The sequence below is a fragment of the Suncus etruscus genome, chromosome 16 (genome assembly GCF_024139225.1).
Source record: "Suncus etruscus isolate mSunEtr1 chromosome 16, mSunEtr1.pri.cur, whole genome shotgun sequence".
Classification (NCBI taxonomy): Eukaryota; Metazoa; Chordata; class Mammalia; order Eulipotyphla; family Soricidae; genus Suncus; species Suncus etruscus.
The window spans coordinates 79524686-79543343 of record NC_064863.1 but is presented as its reverse complement, the minus strand read 5'-3'; the positions used below and the strand labels follow the sequence as shown (position 1 = coordinate 79543343).

General features: G+C 35.2%; 1 protein-coding gene across 1 annotated transcript in view; it reads right to left on the bottom strand.

Moving 5' to 3' along the window:
- CCSER1 (coiled-coil serine rich protein 1) overlaps window positions 1-18658 on the bottom strand; it is an 809928-nt gene that overhangs the window by 703807 nt on the left and 87463 nt on the right. Inside the window, exon 4 of the mRNA XM_049790093.1 lies at window positions 10936-11056. Coding sequence (XP_049646050.1) covers window positions 10936-11056 — 121 coding nt within the window. The remainder of the gene's footprint in view (window positions 1-10935; window positions 11057-18658) is intronic.

The following is an 18658-nucleotide window of genomic DNA, read 5'->3' as shown; positions in this document are numbered from 1 at the left end:
ATAGAAAAAAATTCAATATGTATTCCATGTGTACCAGAGGAAAAATAACATGTATTCAGCTTTTTGAGGATGGAAGGCCCTCTATATTTCTATTAGTCCAAATTATCATTTCTCATTTAGGGCTCTTGTGACCTGACTGACATAGTTCTATTGGGTCTCTCCACTAATAAGAGTTGTGTGTTGAACTCTCCCAACTATTATCATATTCTGATGGTTTTGTTTCTCTAGGTTTCAAAAGCCTTGTTATCAATGGCTTACAAATTTTGTTGATTCAAGACTTGGTGTATATATAATAATTAGAGTTAGTATTTCTTGTTCCTTTTTGCCTTAATTCTTAACTCCTTATAATGAAATCATCTTTGTCTCTGTTTTTACTGATTTACTGAAGTTTAGTCTGATTAGAAGTATGCTGTCCCAATTTTTTGTTGTTGTCTATTTCCAGTGGCTTGCATGATTTTTTCCCATCCATCTGACTCTCTATCCTGAGATTTTATATGTGTTTCCTGGAAGCAGTAAATGGTTGGTTTTTGGTTCCTGATGCAGCCAGCCACTCTGTGCCTTTTCATGAAAGAGTTTAGTCTACTGACATGCAAGGAAATTATTGACATAATGGCTATTGTGTTATTTTACTGTGTCGGGTTATTGCTTCTACAATTGTTTATTTGGTTTATATAAGTGACCTTTCCATTTGTTGTTTGAGAATGTTTTTAGCCTTCTCTCCCATCTAAATGAGATGGACTCTAGGTTGAAAGCTTTCATTTGGTAATTTGAACATGTCATTACACTCTTCTTGCTTGGATCAATGCATTTAGAAAATCATTGCATCTGGGTACTTGTGTTCTTTCTTTTATGTTTAAAGTTTTTCTTCTCCTTTATTGATTTGAGATGTCCCTCTCTTACGCTGTTTTATTACCACATTTTATTACTATATGTTTTGGTGTTTTTCTTTTCTAGTTTATTTTGTTTTGCACTCTTTTGGCCTGTTGAATTTCTACAGCTGTCACATTTTCTTTTCTAGTTTATTTTGTTTTGCACTCTTTTGGCCTGTTGAATTTCTACAGCTGTCACATCTTCTAGAAAGTGGGGAAAGTTCTCTACTATTATCGCTCCCATCACTTGTTCTTCCCCTTTCTCTTTTTCCTGACCTTCTAGTATTCCTATAATTTTTCAATTAATTTTTATTGTGGGCAAAGTGAATTACAAAACTTTCACAGTAAGTTACATAGTGGCAATGAATCAGGGGCATTCCCACCACCAGTGTTGTCCTCCCTCCACTCCATCACGCATCGCATATCTCCCTCCTTTACCCCTCATAGTACTAGTGTAACTGGTCCCCACTTGTACAGTTTGCTGTAGATTGGTATAGATTCTGTTGTTGTTGACTTTGGGTTTGATGTTCAAGCCTGATCATTTTTTATTTCCACCAAATGGTCATGTGAGTGTCTGGACATGTTCCATCCATTTTTTTGGTATTCCTATAATTTGAAGATTATCCCTCTTAACTTTGTTCATTAGAACCTTACGTTGTCTTTCATACTTGAGTTTATCTTTGATTTTTCAAGTTTCTTTTCAGTGCTGGCTTGGACTTTGTCTTCAGATTCTTCTAAGAGATTCTTATACTATGACTTGTTAGTGTGTTCTTTTGCTTCTTCAATTCCATTTGTATGGATTTCTTTTTCTGCTAAAAAATTCTTTGAGTTGGTTGAATTTTTCACCTGTTAATTGCCTAATTTTGTTCGATGGTTCTTAATTTCTGTTGCCGATGTATTAAGTGTTAATTTTAGATTCTCATAATCCAGGCTTAAGCATTTTGATGAGCTTGTATATTTGCCTAGGATTCTCTCTCTATTTGTATCTGCAGTTGAGCTTCTTAGTTTCCTCACTGTTCTTTACATTTCGTGGATATTAACGGTGGAGTCTTAGATTACCATTTACTTGAGAAGGGAGCTGTTGTATTGTTATTACCAAAGTTTGACTAATAATCCATCTGCATATTTCCCTTACCACATGAGTTATTTGGGTCTGCTGAAAAAAATATTGTCAACTAGTTACTCCATTGAATTAACTGAGCTTTAAGACCGTATATGATCTGAAAAACAGGAATGCCATATCCCACCTAAATGCAAAATATAAGGGGTATTTATGTATTTGTGCAGACAGGGTGTTGGGTTCAGAAAAATAGACAGATGTCATATTTGGCCAATTTTTATTTGAACAGCTTGGAAGGGATACAGGTACTGCTGAAAAATTTAAACTATTTTAGATTTTACCAAAAAAAATTGAAATAGCATTTTTTTTATTTTTCTTTTGAGACATCTGAGCTTAGTCCTGGTTCTGCACTCAGGAATTACTCCTGGTGACTCAGGGGATCAAATGGCGCAAGTGGAACCCAAGGTTCTAAAACAGAGATCTGATGAGACGCAGGTCTGGAAGTAAATGTTGACACGGGAAATAATCCACACAGTGTAGAGGTACAATAACTGATTTGGGAAAGCCAGCCTCAAGCAAGGAATCAAACCACACAAGGTTTCTGCTGCTAATAGGAATGTAGCTTGGTGAAGTAAAACTGAAGTATAGCCTCTGCCTTCCTCAGACCCATGCTTTTATTGACAAGAACCAGGCCACACCCTAGAGTGGGAGAGAAATAACAAGTAGGGAATAATCCAATAACTCCATCACCAGTTTACACTCTAGGGTGCTGTATGAATATTTATTAGGGTAGGACCAGTAATGGGAACCAGTAATGGGAAGCTAGAAGTCGAACCCTGGTGGGCCTCATGACAGGGCAAGCAGGTAAGGATCTGTTGTACTATCCCTCTAGTCCCCAGCACACATTAGTAAAACATCAGAAATGTCTAAATAAATAGATCAGAAGAAAAAAAGTAAGGCAAAATATTGATAATGTGTATATATTAACATAAATCCATAGCCTTGGTCAAAAATAAGACAGTGATGAATAGTGAAACATTCAATGCAATCCCTAAGAGTCATGTTTGGTATTTCATCACTTATGTACAATTTCTCTAACTCATAATAATATAAACTAGCTATTAAATGTAAAAGTTTTAAATAATAGGAGATAATAGTTTAGGGACATAGGATAAAATTCCTGGGTTTGAGATGTGTACCTGGCACATACTAGGCACAGCATATCAAAATAATAATGAGTAACCATAATATAGCTTTTTAAGTTCTCAAAGGGCAAAACTAAGAGGCATATTTCATCATTAAGCTGAGTTAATTGCTAAGATTTCATCACACACTAATAAAACTATTTGAAATAATTAGGGTTTTTTAGATACTATATAATCATTGGCTCTTCACTTACAAGAAGACTTAAAAGTCGTAGGAATTAAACAAAATTTAGAATACTTCTTAAAAGTGAACATTTAGGAGAAAAGTATGCCTAATTTTACTCTTTGATTTTAACCTCTAAATATGCAACACTATTACATGCTATTTGTAAAACAAAATTAGAATGGTAAATGTGTGAAACAAAATTTTTATCAGTTTTACTTTTTATGTGAGCATAAAAAATATTTCATTTAATAGGAATCATTAATCCTTTGTTACAAAATAGTTGTTATTTAGACTCACTATTATCTAAAGTGTATTGAGCCTTTCTTCAATAAAATGCTATTAAATGGGATAATTGTTGATGGAATAATTACACTAACTTATCGATATGAAAAGGCTGTAATGCCTACGACTTTTATTTCAAACCAGTGGTATACACAATGTTTAATAAGCAGATTCTCAAAATAAGATTAAAAATACTGACAATCTGGGGCTGGAGCGATAGCGCAGTGATAGGGCATTTGCCTTGCATGCAACTGACCCAGGACTGACCTCGGTTCGATTCCTGGAACCCCATATAGTCCCCCCAAGCCAGGAGCAATTTCTGAATGCATAGCCAGGAGTAACCACTGAGCATCACTGATGACAGAGAAATAGAGACCGGAGGGTGGAAGAGAAGTGTAAAGGCTGAGGTGCTGATTTTGTTAACAGTTCTGCTTTTATTTTACAAACAGCATGTGATTTGTAGTATTACAAAAGGTCTCCAAAAGTCAAAATTAAAAAAAAAAACTGGCATATACTTCAAATTCAATCTCCCAAAACAACAAAGTCTTCCATACTCTCAGGTATAACCATGGTGACTTCCAGCACTGCGAAGCAACATTGTAGGCTATCCTTGGCCAAAAAACCAAAGCCATCAGGTGGGGACTCCAAGTTGAGTGTCACTGAGACTGTCGCCCAGATCCTTCAACATCTTTAAGAAATCCAGAAAGGGGCCCGGAGAGATAGCACAGCGGTGTTTGCCTTGCAAGCAGCCGATCCCGGACCAAAGGTGGTTGGTTCGAATCCCGGTGTCCCATATGGTCCCCCGTGCCTGCCAGGAGCTATCTCTGAGCAGACAGCCAGGAGTAACCCCTGAGCACTGCCGGGTGTGGCCCCCCCCAAAAAAAAAAGAAAAGAAAGAAATCCAGATAGAATGAATGATCATATAATGAATCATGAAAAATTATCATGATGACCAATAAATAATTATAATGGATAATTAGATTGGATAATGAATAATGACTCATAGTGATGTTAACGGAAGTCTGACTTTCTTAAGGCTTATATATTAATTTCAACGTGTAACAAGGAATTTATCAGTTGAATTAGTAACAGTTGATTAAATTGTGTTATTTAACTTAGAAAATCATTCATTTAAGTCAGATTGAACAGGATCATGAATTCGTTTAATATACAGAAATCAATTGCATTGCAGATTACAAGTATAAATCAATTCTAAGATCTAGAGTTTACTACCTTTTTGCAAACATTGAGGTGAAAGAAATTTATGAACCAAGTCATTGCTTTCAATTTCATTAGAATCATCTGGTTAAAACTAAATATAGAATGCATGTACCTAACTTCCAATGCCCCAATGCTACTATTTTTGAAAGAATAATTTTCAGAATAAATTTTCCTTTCTCCGTTTTTATAAATCAATCATATATATTTTCTGCAAAGTAAACTATCTTTTTTTTTTCAAAACTGTCCTTCAGAATCTCTATCACCACAGGAATAAGTATTACTATATTAAGTTTACTCAACCAAGTCTAAAAGTAGACACTATCTCGTTTCTCTGCAGTCATTTTAAAACAAGTTAAGGTTATTTGAAGGATCTGATCTTTTACTGAGAGGTTTCTGTTTATTTATAAAATCAGAGCAGGGGCTGAAGCAATACTATTTTATATGATAGTAACCATATATAGTGACTCACTAAAATACAATTTGTTCTAATATTTTGATGATGAAACTATGTACGAGAAGTATAAATTTGCTCATTCTAAAAACAAGCACATTTATACTTGAGTACTAGCCCACTCGAATATAAGCCAACCCACCTTAATTTTACCCTAAAAACTGGGAGAATTTAATAAATCGTGTATAAGACAAAGTGGAAAATGCAGCAGCCACTGGTAAATTTAGCCCTCTCTTCTGTGTTATTTCTTACCTTTGTCTTAAAAAGTCAAATCTTGGTTTTATGTTGCTGCTCCACCATGGTAGAGAAGAGAGAGAGAGAGAGAGAGAGAGAGAGAGAGAAAGAGAGAGAGAGAGAGAGAGAGAGAGAGAGAGAGAGAGAGAGAGAGCAACTGCCAATTTAACCCCTCAGCATCATCTGAGTTGGGGGATTCGAGTTACAAAGATTCACTACTACTACTATGGCAAGAATACTAGAAAAATCAATGGGGAAAACTCGATGAGTGAAAACAATCTCACTGAACACATAAACACCAGTAAATTCTCAGATTCGCTGTCGTTTAGTTATGTTATAATAAGGATGTTCAAAAAAACAATTGAGCAGGTGCACAAAAAAGCTCAAGGAAGTATAAGAATCAAAATGCTACAATCAGAAATTACTGCAATGAAGAACATGGTTGGTAATAATAATAAAAAAAATCAACAAAAGCACTAAGAACCAAGAAGCATAAGGGTCCCAGTGAAAACATCCAAATAGAAAACTCAAGGAACATGATGAACTCAGTGAATTTAAAATGGCAAAATCCAAAGATTGAGCCAAAATATTGAAAAGAACGTAAGAAAATAAACTTACATACAAAGCAAAGTCCGCAATGTACACAGAAAATTCATCAATTGAAACCCTCCACTCATAAGAATATATAATTAAATAATAATAAAAACCTACTGAACACTTAAGCAAGAAAATTCTGTCCAATTATTACTCTTATTTTCAGAAATTATACAGAACTTCATTGATAGGCAATAGTTTAGGGAATTCAAAGCTCTGAAACCAGTTTTTACAAGAAGCATTAAAAAGCTCCTTTAAAGGACAAGAGAAAGTTCTCAGCATGTGCCAATGTACGTAACACTCACGAAAAGTGCATCTGGTTGTGCTCTACCAGATTAAGAAAAGTTAAAAACATATTGCAATTAATCATCATAAATTGACTTTAATTGATATATTTTCTGGTGACACTATTTACCATTTATTTAAGTTATATTTGACAAAGTATTATGAACTAAATTTGATAGATGCTTGTCAAGGAGAAAGCAAGGGGTGGAAGGGAACCTGAGAATACTGGTAAAGGGAAGATGGAACACAGTATCACTAAAACAACTATCATGAATAGCTCTTTAAACCATAGTGTCATAATAAGCATTCCTGGGGGTTGGGGGGGAGGAAAGGATTCAACATACAACAAATGATAAGCCTTCCAGCACTATGATAGATGCTTTGGGTGGAAAGAAGGGCACAAATTCCCTTCTGGTACCAGGAAAGGACCTAAAGATTGGTGGTGTTGGAAACCTATAGTGCATGAGCCACTCAAGAAAAGCCAGAAAAACGTAAGCCCTCCAGGGTTATACCTAATAATCCTTGGGAAACCTCTCAGTGCTGATGATCATCTGGGGTTGTTTATGAATGCCAGGAATGTGTCCAAACCCTTTAAGATCTTCCTGGTCCTGAATAACCAGGGTTTTTATTTATTTGTTTGGGTGCACTCGGTGCTGTTCCTTGTTACTCCTGGCTCTGATCTCAGAAATCACTCCTGGCATGCTTAGGAAACCATATGGGATGCCAGGACTGAACTCTGGCCAGCATTGTGCAAAGCAAATGCCCTACCTGCTATGCTAGAGCTCAGGCCCCAATGAGTATTTTTTTTCAGTGTGGCAGCAAGAAGGTACGAATTTGCTCATTGTTTTTTGTTTTTCCTTTTGCTGTCATATCTCGTAGTACTCAGGGCTTACTCCTGGCTCTCTCTGAGTTCAGCGATCACTCAGAGCAGGCTTGTAGGACCATATATGATACTGGGAATCTAACTCAAGTTGGCCACATACCAGGGTAGTAGCCTAGTAACCTACCTGCTATACTATCTCTCCAGCCCCATAATTTTCCCATTTTTACAGTTTTAGCTGATTTTAAACATCCAATATGAGGTAACTGAACATGGAGCTAGAAAAAAATAGCATTAATGAATTAATTATACCAATCTGCCTCCCTCCCTTCCAACCTGTTCCCTGGAAGAAACCACAAATAAGGTTGCAAAGGGAAAGTATGATCATATCACCTTTCTCCTTGTTCAAAACATGCTCTGGAGAAAAAGAAGATAGCTCCAAAGGAAGTTGTGTATGTGCAAAACTTCTAATTTGATTCCACATCTATAGTTCTGGATATCTATGAAATCCTAGTTGCATCAATAAAGCATCAGGCCCAGGAAGCATAAATTGTCCTGGGCATGACCTGAGAACACTTCCTCAACCCCCTTGATATGTTTTTGACTTCCTATTATTCCCACTAGTCTTCCTTTTCTTTTTCTCTGCTCCCAACCATAAAAAATAGTAAACAAAGAAGCTAATCCATCAGCTGATAAGTTTTTATTTTGCTTTATCACTTGTTTAAAATTACTCAAATCTCCTCTCAGTCCTCTCCTCAAGAATATTTCTCCTAGAATTTTTGACTATGGTACAGCCCCTGTAAAAGGACACATCTGTGCATGCATTAGTGTCACCATCATACCTGTAAAATCATGCATCACCAAAACCCTAATCAATCATTCTGTCATATACACAAACACACAGTTTCATGAAAACACCCAGATTTTAGCCTAAGCACGGTGCCAGTAATAAATTAATTACTCAAGTTACCAGTTTTTGATGAATTTATAAATTAATTTTTAAGGGCCAGAGAGATACCACAGTGGTGTTTGCCTTGAAAGCAGCCAACCCAAGACCTAAGGTGGTTGGTTTGAATCCCAGCATTCCCTATGGTCCCCCATGCCTGCCAGGGGCTATTTCTGAGCAGATAGCCAGGAGTAACCCCTGAGCACTGCCAGGTGTGTGGCCCAAAGACCAAAAAAAAAAAATTAATTTTTACATGAGACTTAGAAAAGCTGATCAACACATATAAATATTATAATTCCTTCAAAAGAATCTTCAAATGAACTTTTACCTAAATATCAATAGCAATGATAACTAAATCCATATAAGGGTGATATAACTAATATTTTATAAACACTTATTTCCGGTCTAATATAAATATATACAACATCCTTATGAGCCTACGAGGACAATAAATCACCTAATACAGGTAAATATGAGGATGGAAAAGTGCATTGAATTTACATAAAATGTCCTCAACTTTCATCTAAATGGCAGTTAACTGAGGTCTCTAACTTAGAAAAGCAATGAATACCAAAATGTATGTGGATGCATAGGAAGTTAAAGGAGCATGTTTGCTTAAGAAAATAGACAGAGAGAACCAAAGTGGATAAAGAGTAACAGTATGAGATATACAGCATGTTAATAAACATAGTCAGTTAAAAGCGTTTCTCTTAATAAAGAAGACATAATCGTGCAATAACTAATGACTGGCAAAAGTAAAATTTTAATAAATTAATGAGGCTGCTATATCTTAACTTTCTATGTGTTTGCTTGTATTTGGTCCACACTCAGCCTAGTTCAAGTGTTACTCCTGGCTCTGCACTCAAGAATCACTACTGGTTGAGATCAAAAAATCATAATATGGGGTACTGGGGATCATATTAATCATCTGCATGCAAGGAAAGTGCTCTATCCAATGTCTATCCAATTAGTTCTGTCACAGAGAGTTAGCTGAAAGCATTTACTATCAAATTTTTAAATATGCAATTTATATAAACTCATGACACATTGCAGTACAATACATTTGACTGTTCCCAACAAAATCCACTTAGAATCTAAAAGTCAACTGCATTCACTTGTAGACTCTATATATATAATAAAAGTAAATGACAAAAATTGCTTAGTTTTCTTTTTTCTATTATAAGAATATTAACACTGAATATCTTTTTACAACCAAATACACATAATTCTATATTTGATTTCCATATTATTGAATGTGACATTTAAGGATCATCTTAATAACTTCACAAAGAATTTTAGACACTTTTATGTTCCAGGAAAGTTTGTCTTGTGTTGATCTGAGAAGAAACCTCAAGAGAAAAAATGACTATTAAATGATACGCTGAAAGCCAGTTGAAAATATTAGGTACATTAAAAAAAACTCCTATCTGGTTTCATAAGTTAGGGCAAAAAATGTTTTACAACATCCTATGTCACCTAGTTTCCAAAGTGAAACCTTTAATAACATATGACACTTTCCACTGCAACATCATGTGGGATCTCCCTTTCCATTTAACATAAAAGTAGAAAAAAACACCTGCTAATCTAATATTTTGAGATGAAAAACCTACATTATTAAAAATCAATTATCCTTGGTCTCAAAAATCTATGATTTATTCAAAATACAATAGAGTTTCAACAAATTTAACTATTTAAATGGCAAAATATGTCAACACAAATATATAAAGTATTAAGCTGTGATAATTGAAAAGAAGGTATTTTAAATAATAAATTTTATTGTTTAGTAAAAGGCAAACCAACATTAAATCAATAAGTCTGTTTTGAAAGCCTCACATTTTAAGTCATTGAAGTATAAACAATCAAAAGATGTGTCCACAATCACACTGTTATAAATTATTTTTACTATTTAAAGTAATTTTTTAGATTAAGCATAAAACTAGAACTTAAATCTCCACCAAAAAATATAAAAATGAAACAGTATGTAGTTTCAAGTACATAAAACCAGAAAACAGAAGTTATTCACTGAGGTAGTATAATAATAATCATTCTTTTGTTTATTTATTTAGTTTGGTTTTTGGACTCTACCATATAAGGATCCTCAGGGTTTACTCCTGGCTATGCACTCAAAAAATCACTCCTGGCTCCTGGAATGCCGGGAATAGAACCCAGGTCCGTCCTGGGTCACCTGTGAGCAAGACAAACACCCTATTGCTGTGCTATTGTTGAGGCCCCTGATTTTTTTTTTTTTTGGTTTTTGGGCCACACCCAGTGACCCTCAGGGGTTACTTCCAGCTATGCACTCAGAAATCACTGGGAAACTATATGGGAGGCCAGGGGATGAACTACGGTCTGTCCTAGGTTAGCACATACCCTACCACTTTTGCCATTGCTATGGCCACATTTTTAATTACTACTACTACTACTACTACTACTTCTACTTATTATTATTATTATTATTATTATTATTATTATTATGATTTTAGCCTTGCACACACTTATTTTTTTTATTTTAGCCTGTGGACAAACGATTGTTACTTGGGCTCTGTATTTGAGATGAGTCTTGATGGGGCTTAGGCATAGACTACATGGGGTTCTTGCGATCAAAACCAGATTATTTGTCTGCAAGGCAAGTCCATTGTAATTTAACCTCTGAGTACTATTTTTAAATGTACAAAGTTAGCCTCTATTCTCTTGACATTCTGGTATTAACACACTCATTACAAATGACAATTTATGAGAAGTCTACTTTGATCCATTATGTGATCAGTTTTACAAAAGCATTTAAATCACACAAAAACTTACTGTTTGGAAGGTTCAGGAAATTGAAGTTCTTCTCTGTTCTTCATTTCTGTTGTTGGTTCTATAGGAGTGAGAACTACAGCAGCACATGAGACTACAGAGTGGTATGAATCTTCACGGCAAACTGTTATTTAAAAATACACAAAGTATTATTTGTAAAAGTCAAAATAATTTTCAAATATTTTCACTTTTCCTTTCTATTTTCTTTTAAATATATCAGATACTTTTACGAAGATGTAAATTATCATTAACTTGACCTTATTATTTTTATCCCAAGCAATTCTACACACTAGCTCTATGAACTTATGGATTCTTCCATTTTTTTAACACTAAAAGTGTAAAATGTGTTATCAACACTTTATATTCCTTAACTAAAAATAACATTTTCAGAGAGATAGCATGGAGGTAAGGCATTTGCCTTGCATGCATAAGGACGGTGGTTTGAATCCCAGCATCCCATATGGTCACCCGAGTCTGCCAGGTGCTAATTCTGTGCACAGAGCCCGGAGTAATCCCTGAGCGCTGCCGGGTCTGACCCAAAGACCAAAAAGCAAAACAAACAAACAAAATATTTTCACTAATAGATTAGAAATATAAAAATTATAACAGCAGATTTAATCTTTGCAAAATTAATACACCTACTAAATTGGCATCATGTTGTTTTTGGGGGGTGTTTTGCACCCAGTGGTGTGCAGGAGTTACTCCTGACTCTGTGCTCAGAAATCGCTCCAGGCAGGCACAGAGTACAATGTGAGATGCCGGGGTTCAAACCACTGTCCATTCTGGGTCAGCTGTGTGCACAGCAAAGGTCTACCACTGTGCTATCTCTCCAGCCCCAGTATCATGATTTTAAAAAGAGCAATCATAATATACTTTTTTAAAACTTAAGTATTTTTGTTGTTTATAAAACCATGTTATTTTACCTGTATCTAAGACCATACAAATAAATTAGATTATATTTTCTTATGGGAAACATCTCATTCAACATACATTTGAAAGGTTCATGCATATACCATCATGGTATCTTTCCTTCTTAGATTTCCATTACATAATTATACCACAAACATTGACTATATAGTTTATTTATAATGGGGACTGCACTTGCTTCTGGTAGATTTGTAATAATGTCTACAACACTTCTTGAGCATTTTTTGTTTTTAATACACAAATAGATTTATAGTATAAAAATTTCAAGCCACCATAAGTGTGCATCTATATCATGTTCATTTTTAGTGGATATTTTCAGTTTACTCAATTGATTGTACTAATTTTCATTCTTTCAAACACAGTAGCAGCTTGTTATTTCTTACTTGTATCCAAACATTTTTCTTTAATTTTTGCTTGTTTGTTTTGTTTGTTTTGTTTTGTTTTGAGCCACAGTCAGCAGTGCTCAGAGGTTACTCCTAACTATATTCAGAAATTTCTCCTGCACAGGGGGCCATATAGGATGTCTGAAACCAAATGCTTGTCAGCTGCATGCAAAGTAAATGCTCTACCTACTGTGCTATCATCCTGGCCCCTTTCCTAGTTATTTTTATTTTATTTATAACCTTGATTCATTTTATTTTTATTACCATATTTATTAATATAATTAGATCACAACTAGTGATGATTGGGACACTCCTAGAACAGTGCTCACGGCCTTTTCCAGGTCTTATGACACAATGACAACAACTAAGCCCAGGGCTACAACAGACAAAACATGCTCTCTGGCTTTCAAGCAATCTCAACAGCTATCGCTTCCTCTTTTTTAATTATTGGCAGTCAATTAGTTAATCTCACTCCATAACAAGTTAACACAAATTCAACAGCTTAAAGCAATACCAAATGATTATTTCATATGTAGCTAGAATTCCAAGTGGGCCCGAGTTCTCTGTCAGTATTATTTAACACAAACATCAGTGTATTGATAAAGTTGTGTTCCTATCTAGTCTCAATGGGAAGAATACAATTCTAAACTTCTTAGTTTGTTAGAGTATAATTCCTTGCAGTAAAAGAATTCATATCTCCTTTCCCTTGCTGGAAAATGCCCCTAAATGATAGGGGGAAATAAAGATAACTCATAAATAAAATATATCATAAAAGGATATGCACAAAACTAAAAAATCAAAAAGAAACGTAAAATTGGAGCTGGCATGATAGCACAGTGACAGGGCGTTTGCTTTTCATGTGGCCAACTCCGGACAGACCCGGGTTCTATTCCTGACATCTCATATGGTCCCCTGAGCCTCCCAGGAGCGATTTCTGAGCACAGAGCAGGAATAATCCCTGAGTGCTGCCCGGTGTGGCCCAAAAACTGAAAGAAATAATAATAGCAAAAGATTCTCAGAATCATACACATTCCTAAAATTGAACAAAAATCTAAATTTTGATATGCCAAGTAAAGTAATGGAGACTTAGTCTCGCCCTCCCCCCAATAAAAGCTCAAGTCCAGATTAATGCATTTATGAGTTTGACCAATACTTCAAATGCTTAATACCTATATTCTAGTTCTTCCAAAATATTGAGAAAACAGAAATCCTCCATAATAGGTTCTATGTAGCCTACTCTACCTTAATAAAAAAAGGAGATGATACTTAAACAAGAGAATGATAGATTAATATCCCTATGAACATGGAAGCAGAAATCCTCAAAATCCTACCAAACCCACTTCAGCATAAATCAAAAGGATGAAATACAACAGGATCAATTTTGCAACCAAGGATGCAAAAAGTTCAATATACACAATGAATATATATATATATATATACTCTATCAATGAGTATATACTCTACCAATGAAAAAGAAGATAAAAATCATAAGGTTATATCAATTACACAGAAGTCTTTTGAAAAAATCCCACATCTATTCATAATAAAATATAATAAAATAAGGATAGAAAAACATACTTCAAGACAGTAATAACCTTCTACAATAAACCCACAGTCAATATTATATTTAGCAGTGAAAAACTGAGAGCTTTCCTCCTGAAATCAAGCAAAAATCAAGTATGCCCACTATCACCACTCACAAGTTTTGGAAGTCCCCACCATAGCAACCATAAAAGAAAACATTATTTAAGGGATTTACATTGAAAACAAATAAATCATCACTTATGACATGGAATGCACAAGCATACACTGAAAACCTTACTAAAGACTCCAGCAAAAATTCATAATGATCAAGCTACATACATCAAATATACACATAGAAATAATGAGAGCCTTAGAAAATAATAGTCACACTAAGCTCTTTTTTGTTTTGTTTTGTTTTGTTTTGTTTTTGAGTCACACCTGGTGGCGCTCAGGGGTTACTTCTGGCTATACGCTCAGAAATCACTCCTGGCAAGCTCAGGGGACCATATGGGATGCTGGATTGGAACCACCAACCTTCTGCATGAAAGGCAAATGCCATACCTCCATGTTATCTCTCCAGTCCCACACAAAGCTATTTCTAATATCTGATATTAAACACTTGACCAAATTTTCTTAATCTATAAAATATAGATACTGATCACAATGTCACAGATCAGGTGTCCTCCACATTTGCATCAATACTATACTAGAGGAAACTAGAATACCAGATGTAGCCTTGTGACATACATCTACAGGCATTGTCCCACATATAATGCTTGCATGGCCTCATCATAACCCATGTCTGAGTCACTCAATCAGAAGGTGCATGTTTTCTATCTTAACATTTACAGGATTCCCATTTTAAATACCTTGATAGAATGCCTGGCAGAACTCAAGGCTCAGGGCCAGTACCAGTAAAATTAGCTGATCAGAACATCAATGCAAAAAAAAAAAAAAAAAAAAAAAGAATATCAAGGCGATGCTGGCTATGCTTGAGAACCTGGTAATAATGTTGAAGAAGATGCATTACTTGAGATATCCCACATATTTCCAGTTGCAAAACTAATAAAAACTGCAAGGCTACTTTTAAAAATATATCCACCCCAACATATATCCCCTTTCCGCATGGTTTGAGATTCCAATTGTGTAGATGGGTTTTAGTTCTCTTCCTTTGAATCTTTGTGAACATTTGTGAATGGAGAAACATGTGGTGGAAGAAATGTGGTAAAACTCTCAGGACGAGGTCACAAAAATCCCTTTGCCTTTCATCTGGGTTTCTCTTAGGAAACTAGCACCTGTGATCCACAACAGGTTATAAAGAAATCAAGTTTACGAGGAATTCCTGGTCTGCTAGTCATAAAGATCCTAAAGTGGGAATAGTCAACAAAAACTGAAAGTGAGTGAAAGGTTTTAAAATTCAATAAAGGGCTTATATACCATACACAGAAAAGTCTCCCTGCTGTGCTTCTTGATATTCAGAACCCACAAGAATTATGAAAATATAGAATGTTCACTATTTTTAGTCACTCTATTTTCAGAAAATTTCTTAAGCAATCATAGATACATACTGTATAAACACAGAAGACCAGTAATTTATTTTAAAATTCCATTGTTGCTAAACAAATTTTCATTATAAGTAAAAGAAGTGTTTCATAAATGATTCAGTGAAAAATTTTTACATCTGGGCCCGGAGAGATAGCACAGCGGTGTTTGCCTTGCAAGCAGCCGATCCAGAACCTAAGGTGGTTGGTTCAAATCCCGGTGTCCCATATGGTCCCCCGTGCCTGCCAGGAGCTATTTCTGAGCAGACAGCCAGGAATAACCCCTGAGCAATGCCGGGTGTGGCCCAAAAACCAAAAAAAAAAAAAAAAAAAAAAAAAAGAAAAATTTTTACATCTGTGCTTCAATAATTGGTTCACATTTTATATGTATGAAGATATCAATGACAATTACAAGAAACTGTAGTTAAAACTCTTGAATGGATATCTAAATCTTAATTATCTGGGAAAAATGTAAGCAGAAGATAAGGAGAGGCATGGAGATAGATATAGAAACAGAAGGACAGAAAAACAGAAACTAAATAAGTACACATGGGGAAAAGTCTGGTAAAAATAAGTATTTAAAAATACACTTCTAGGGGCCGGGAAGGTGGCGCTAGAGGTAAGGTGTCTCTCTTGCAAGTGCTAGCGTAGGATGGACTGCGGTTCGATCCCCCGGTGTCCCATATGGTCCCCCCAAGCCAGGGGCAATTTCTGAGCGCATAGCCAGGAGTAACCTCTGAGCGTCAAACGGGTGTGGCCCAAAAACCAAAAAAAATAAAAATAAATAAAAATAAAAATAAAAATACACTTCTAGGGGCCAGAGTAGTGGCACAAGCGATAGGGAATTTGCCTTGCACATGCTAAACTAGGACAGACCTCAGTTCGATCTCCCAGTGTTTCCCCCCAGCCAGGAGCGATTTCTGAACGCAGAGCCAGGAGTAACCCCTGAGCATCACTGGATGTGGCCCAAAATCCAACAACAACAACAAAAAATTATATATATACTTCTCATTTCAAACTTAGAAAGACCCCTAGAGCTATCCTTGGAGCAATTTAAAAATAGCAAGTACAGACAAGTAAGAATCTGCTCAAGTGATATTTATATTCATGAATTTTCCAAACATTAGATATAACGATAGTTTAAATACATTCTGGGAAATTATGCACATATCTGGTCTGAAACACTTAACTAGCATTCAATCTAGAAATTCAGCAGCCTGATATGCTACAGTCCAGAATACAAGAAAACACATAAAGTATATAGAATACAGTAGTAGAATATAGTAGAAAAAGTCTTCAAAAGAGGGAGGGTTATACAAACATGGAATTTACATTCATTTTTTCTCATTAAGTTTCAGAATGAAATGTTGTTAAGAAATATTTATCTACTTATATCAACCATAAATCAAAAATAAAACCACCAATAAATTAGCATTATGATCCTTAAAATTATTTATCGAGACCATTGTGAATTACAAGTCCTTCATAATTGTTGTTCAGGCATGTACAGTGGCAGTAAATTAGAGACAGTCCCACCACCACTGTTGACTTCCTTTCACCAGAGTTCCCAGCATGCATCCCGTACTTCCATACTTACCTGCCTTGTCTACCCGTGAAACAGGTCCATTTTGTATTTAGCTTGTTAAAAGTTTGCTCTCTTGATTCTACTGTCATTGACTTTGGCCTGGGTATTTAGCTCTTTTTTTTTCCTTTTCTTCCCATTCATTAAATTTAAAAAAAAAACTATCATATTTTCTGGCATATAAGATGATTAGGTGTATAAGCCAACCCCCTACTTTTCGTTAAAATATAAGATTTGAGCACAGGAAAACCCCATACCACCGATAACACTCGGAGGCTCAATGGGATGCAGCACTCGGTCACTCAGCTACTCTGTGTGCCCTGAAAGATTAATCAGGATAAGTAGAGGACTGAGTGATGAGGTCTGGCAGCTGGAAGGGATGCAGTGGTAAGAGGAGTTGGAACACTCGTCCCCGGAAGCTGGAGTAAGTTTCAGGATGCTGTATACCTGCGTATAAGACGACTCCCAACTTTTAAGAAGTTTTTTTATGGGTTAAAAAGTTGTCTCATACGCCGAAAAATATGGTATTTAAAAAGTTATAGAAAATAAGGTTCTATTTACATGTAAATAAGTACATTGAAAAAAATGGTAATTATATAAACAAAACAATTTAATTAAAATTAATTTTTCAAGAAATTTACACTCTGGCATAAGTTGAAACAGTAGTGATTATATATGTATTCTATGAAATTCAACTGATTAAAAATTACTTGGGTCCGGGGGCCAGAGTGATAGTACAGCAGGTCGGAACCCATGTGTTCCCTCAAGCCTGCAAGAGTAAGTTCTGAGCACAAAGCCAGAAATAACCACTTAGCACCACAAGTGTGATTCCAAAACCAGAAAAACAAAAACAGAAAATGACATGGGTCCACACTCTAGCATTTTAATCAATTTGAATTTATACTCATAATATATATAAAAAGTAATAAATTTTAAAAAAAGGTAATATATAATCTTATACAATGAATCTAATATAACTATAGATCTTTTATTATTGCTTTGATAATATTAATGCATTTTCTAGACATGCAGTATCTAAATCAAGCTCATTTATATTCAATTATCATATATTATTTTAATTAAGCTAAGAAAATTTTACAACATGATTGTAGATGTTATAGAATCATGATATTTTTGATTCTCTTAGGGCCATAGCTGCAATATCAGGGTTTACTCTCAGCTCTACGCTCAGGTATCATTTCTGATAATGCTTAGGGGACTACATTGGGTGTGAGGGATCAATCAATACATGCTGGATCAGCAGCATGCAAACATCCTACCAGCAATATTAAAGCTCCAGGATTAGGATTATAATTTCATACAATTGCTCATAGTTTCAAAGGACATATTACCAACTCACTGGACTTCCTCTTACCTTTTATCACCTCTCCTCTCCTACCTTCTGCTAACCTAGTTCTGTATTTGAAATTCACAGCTCCATTTTCAATTAATTTTATTGAGACAACTATATTACTTTCCATAAATACTACACCTGAGCTGCATTCAAAACAAAAGAATAATACTAGCATATACGTCTAGTGATACCACTTCTTGGCATCCATCCCCCAAACACAAAAATATTGGTTTCAGAGGATATATGCATACATATATTCATTGCCACACTCAGTCTAATAGCCAAGATATGACACAACCCAAATGGCCAAAATAGATGAATAAATCAGGCCTAAGAATATTGCAGACCTAAGAAAGAACAAAATCATTCAACTTGAAAACAATATGGATAGAATTCACGGATAATAGGCTGAGTG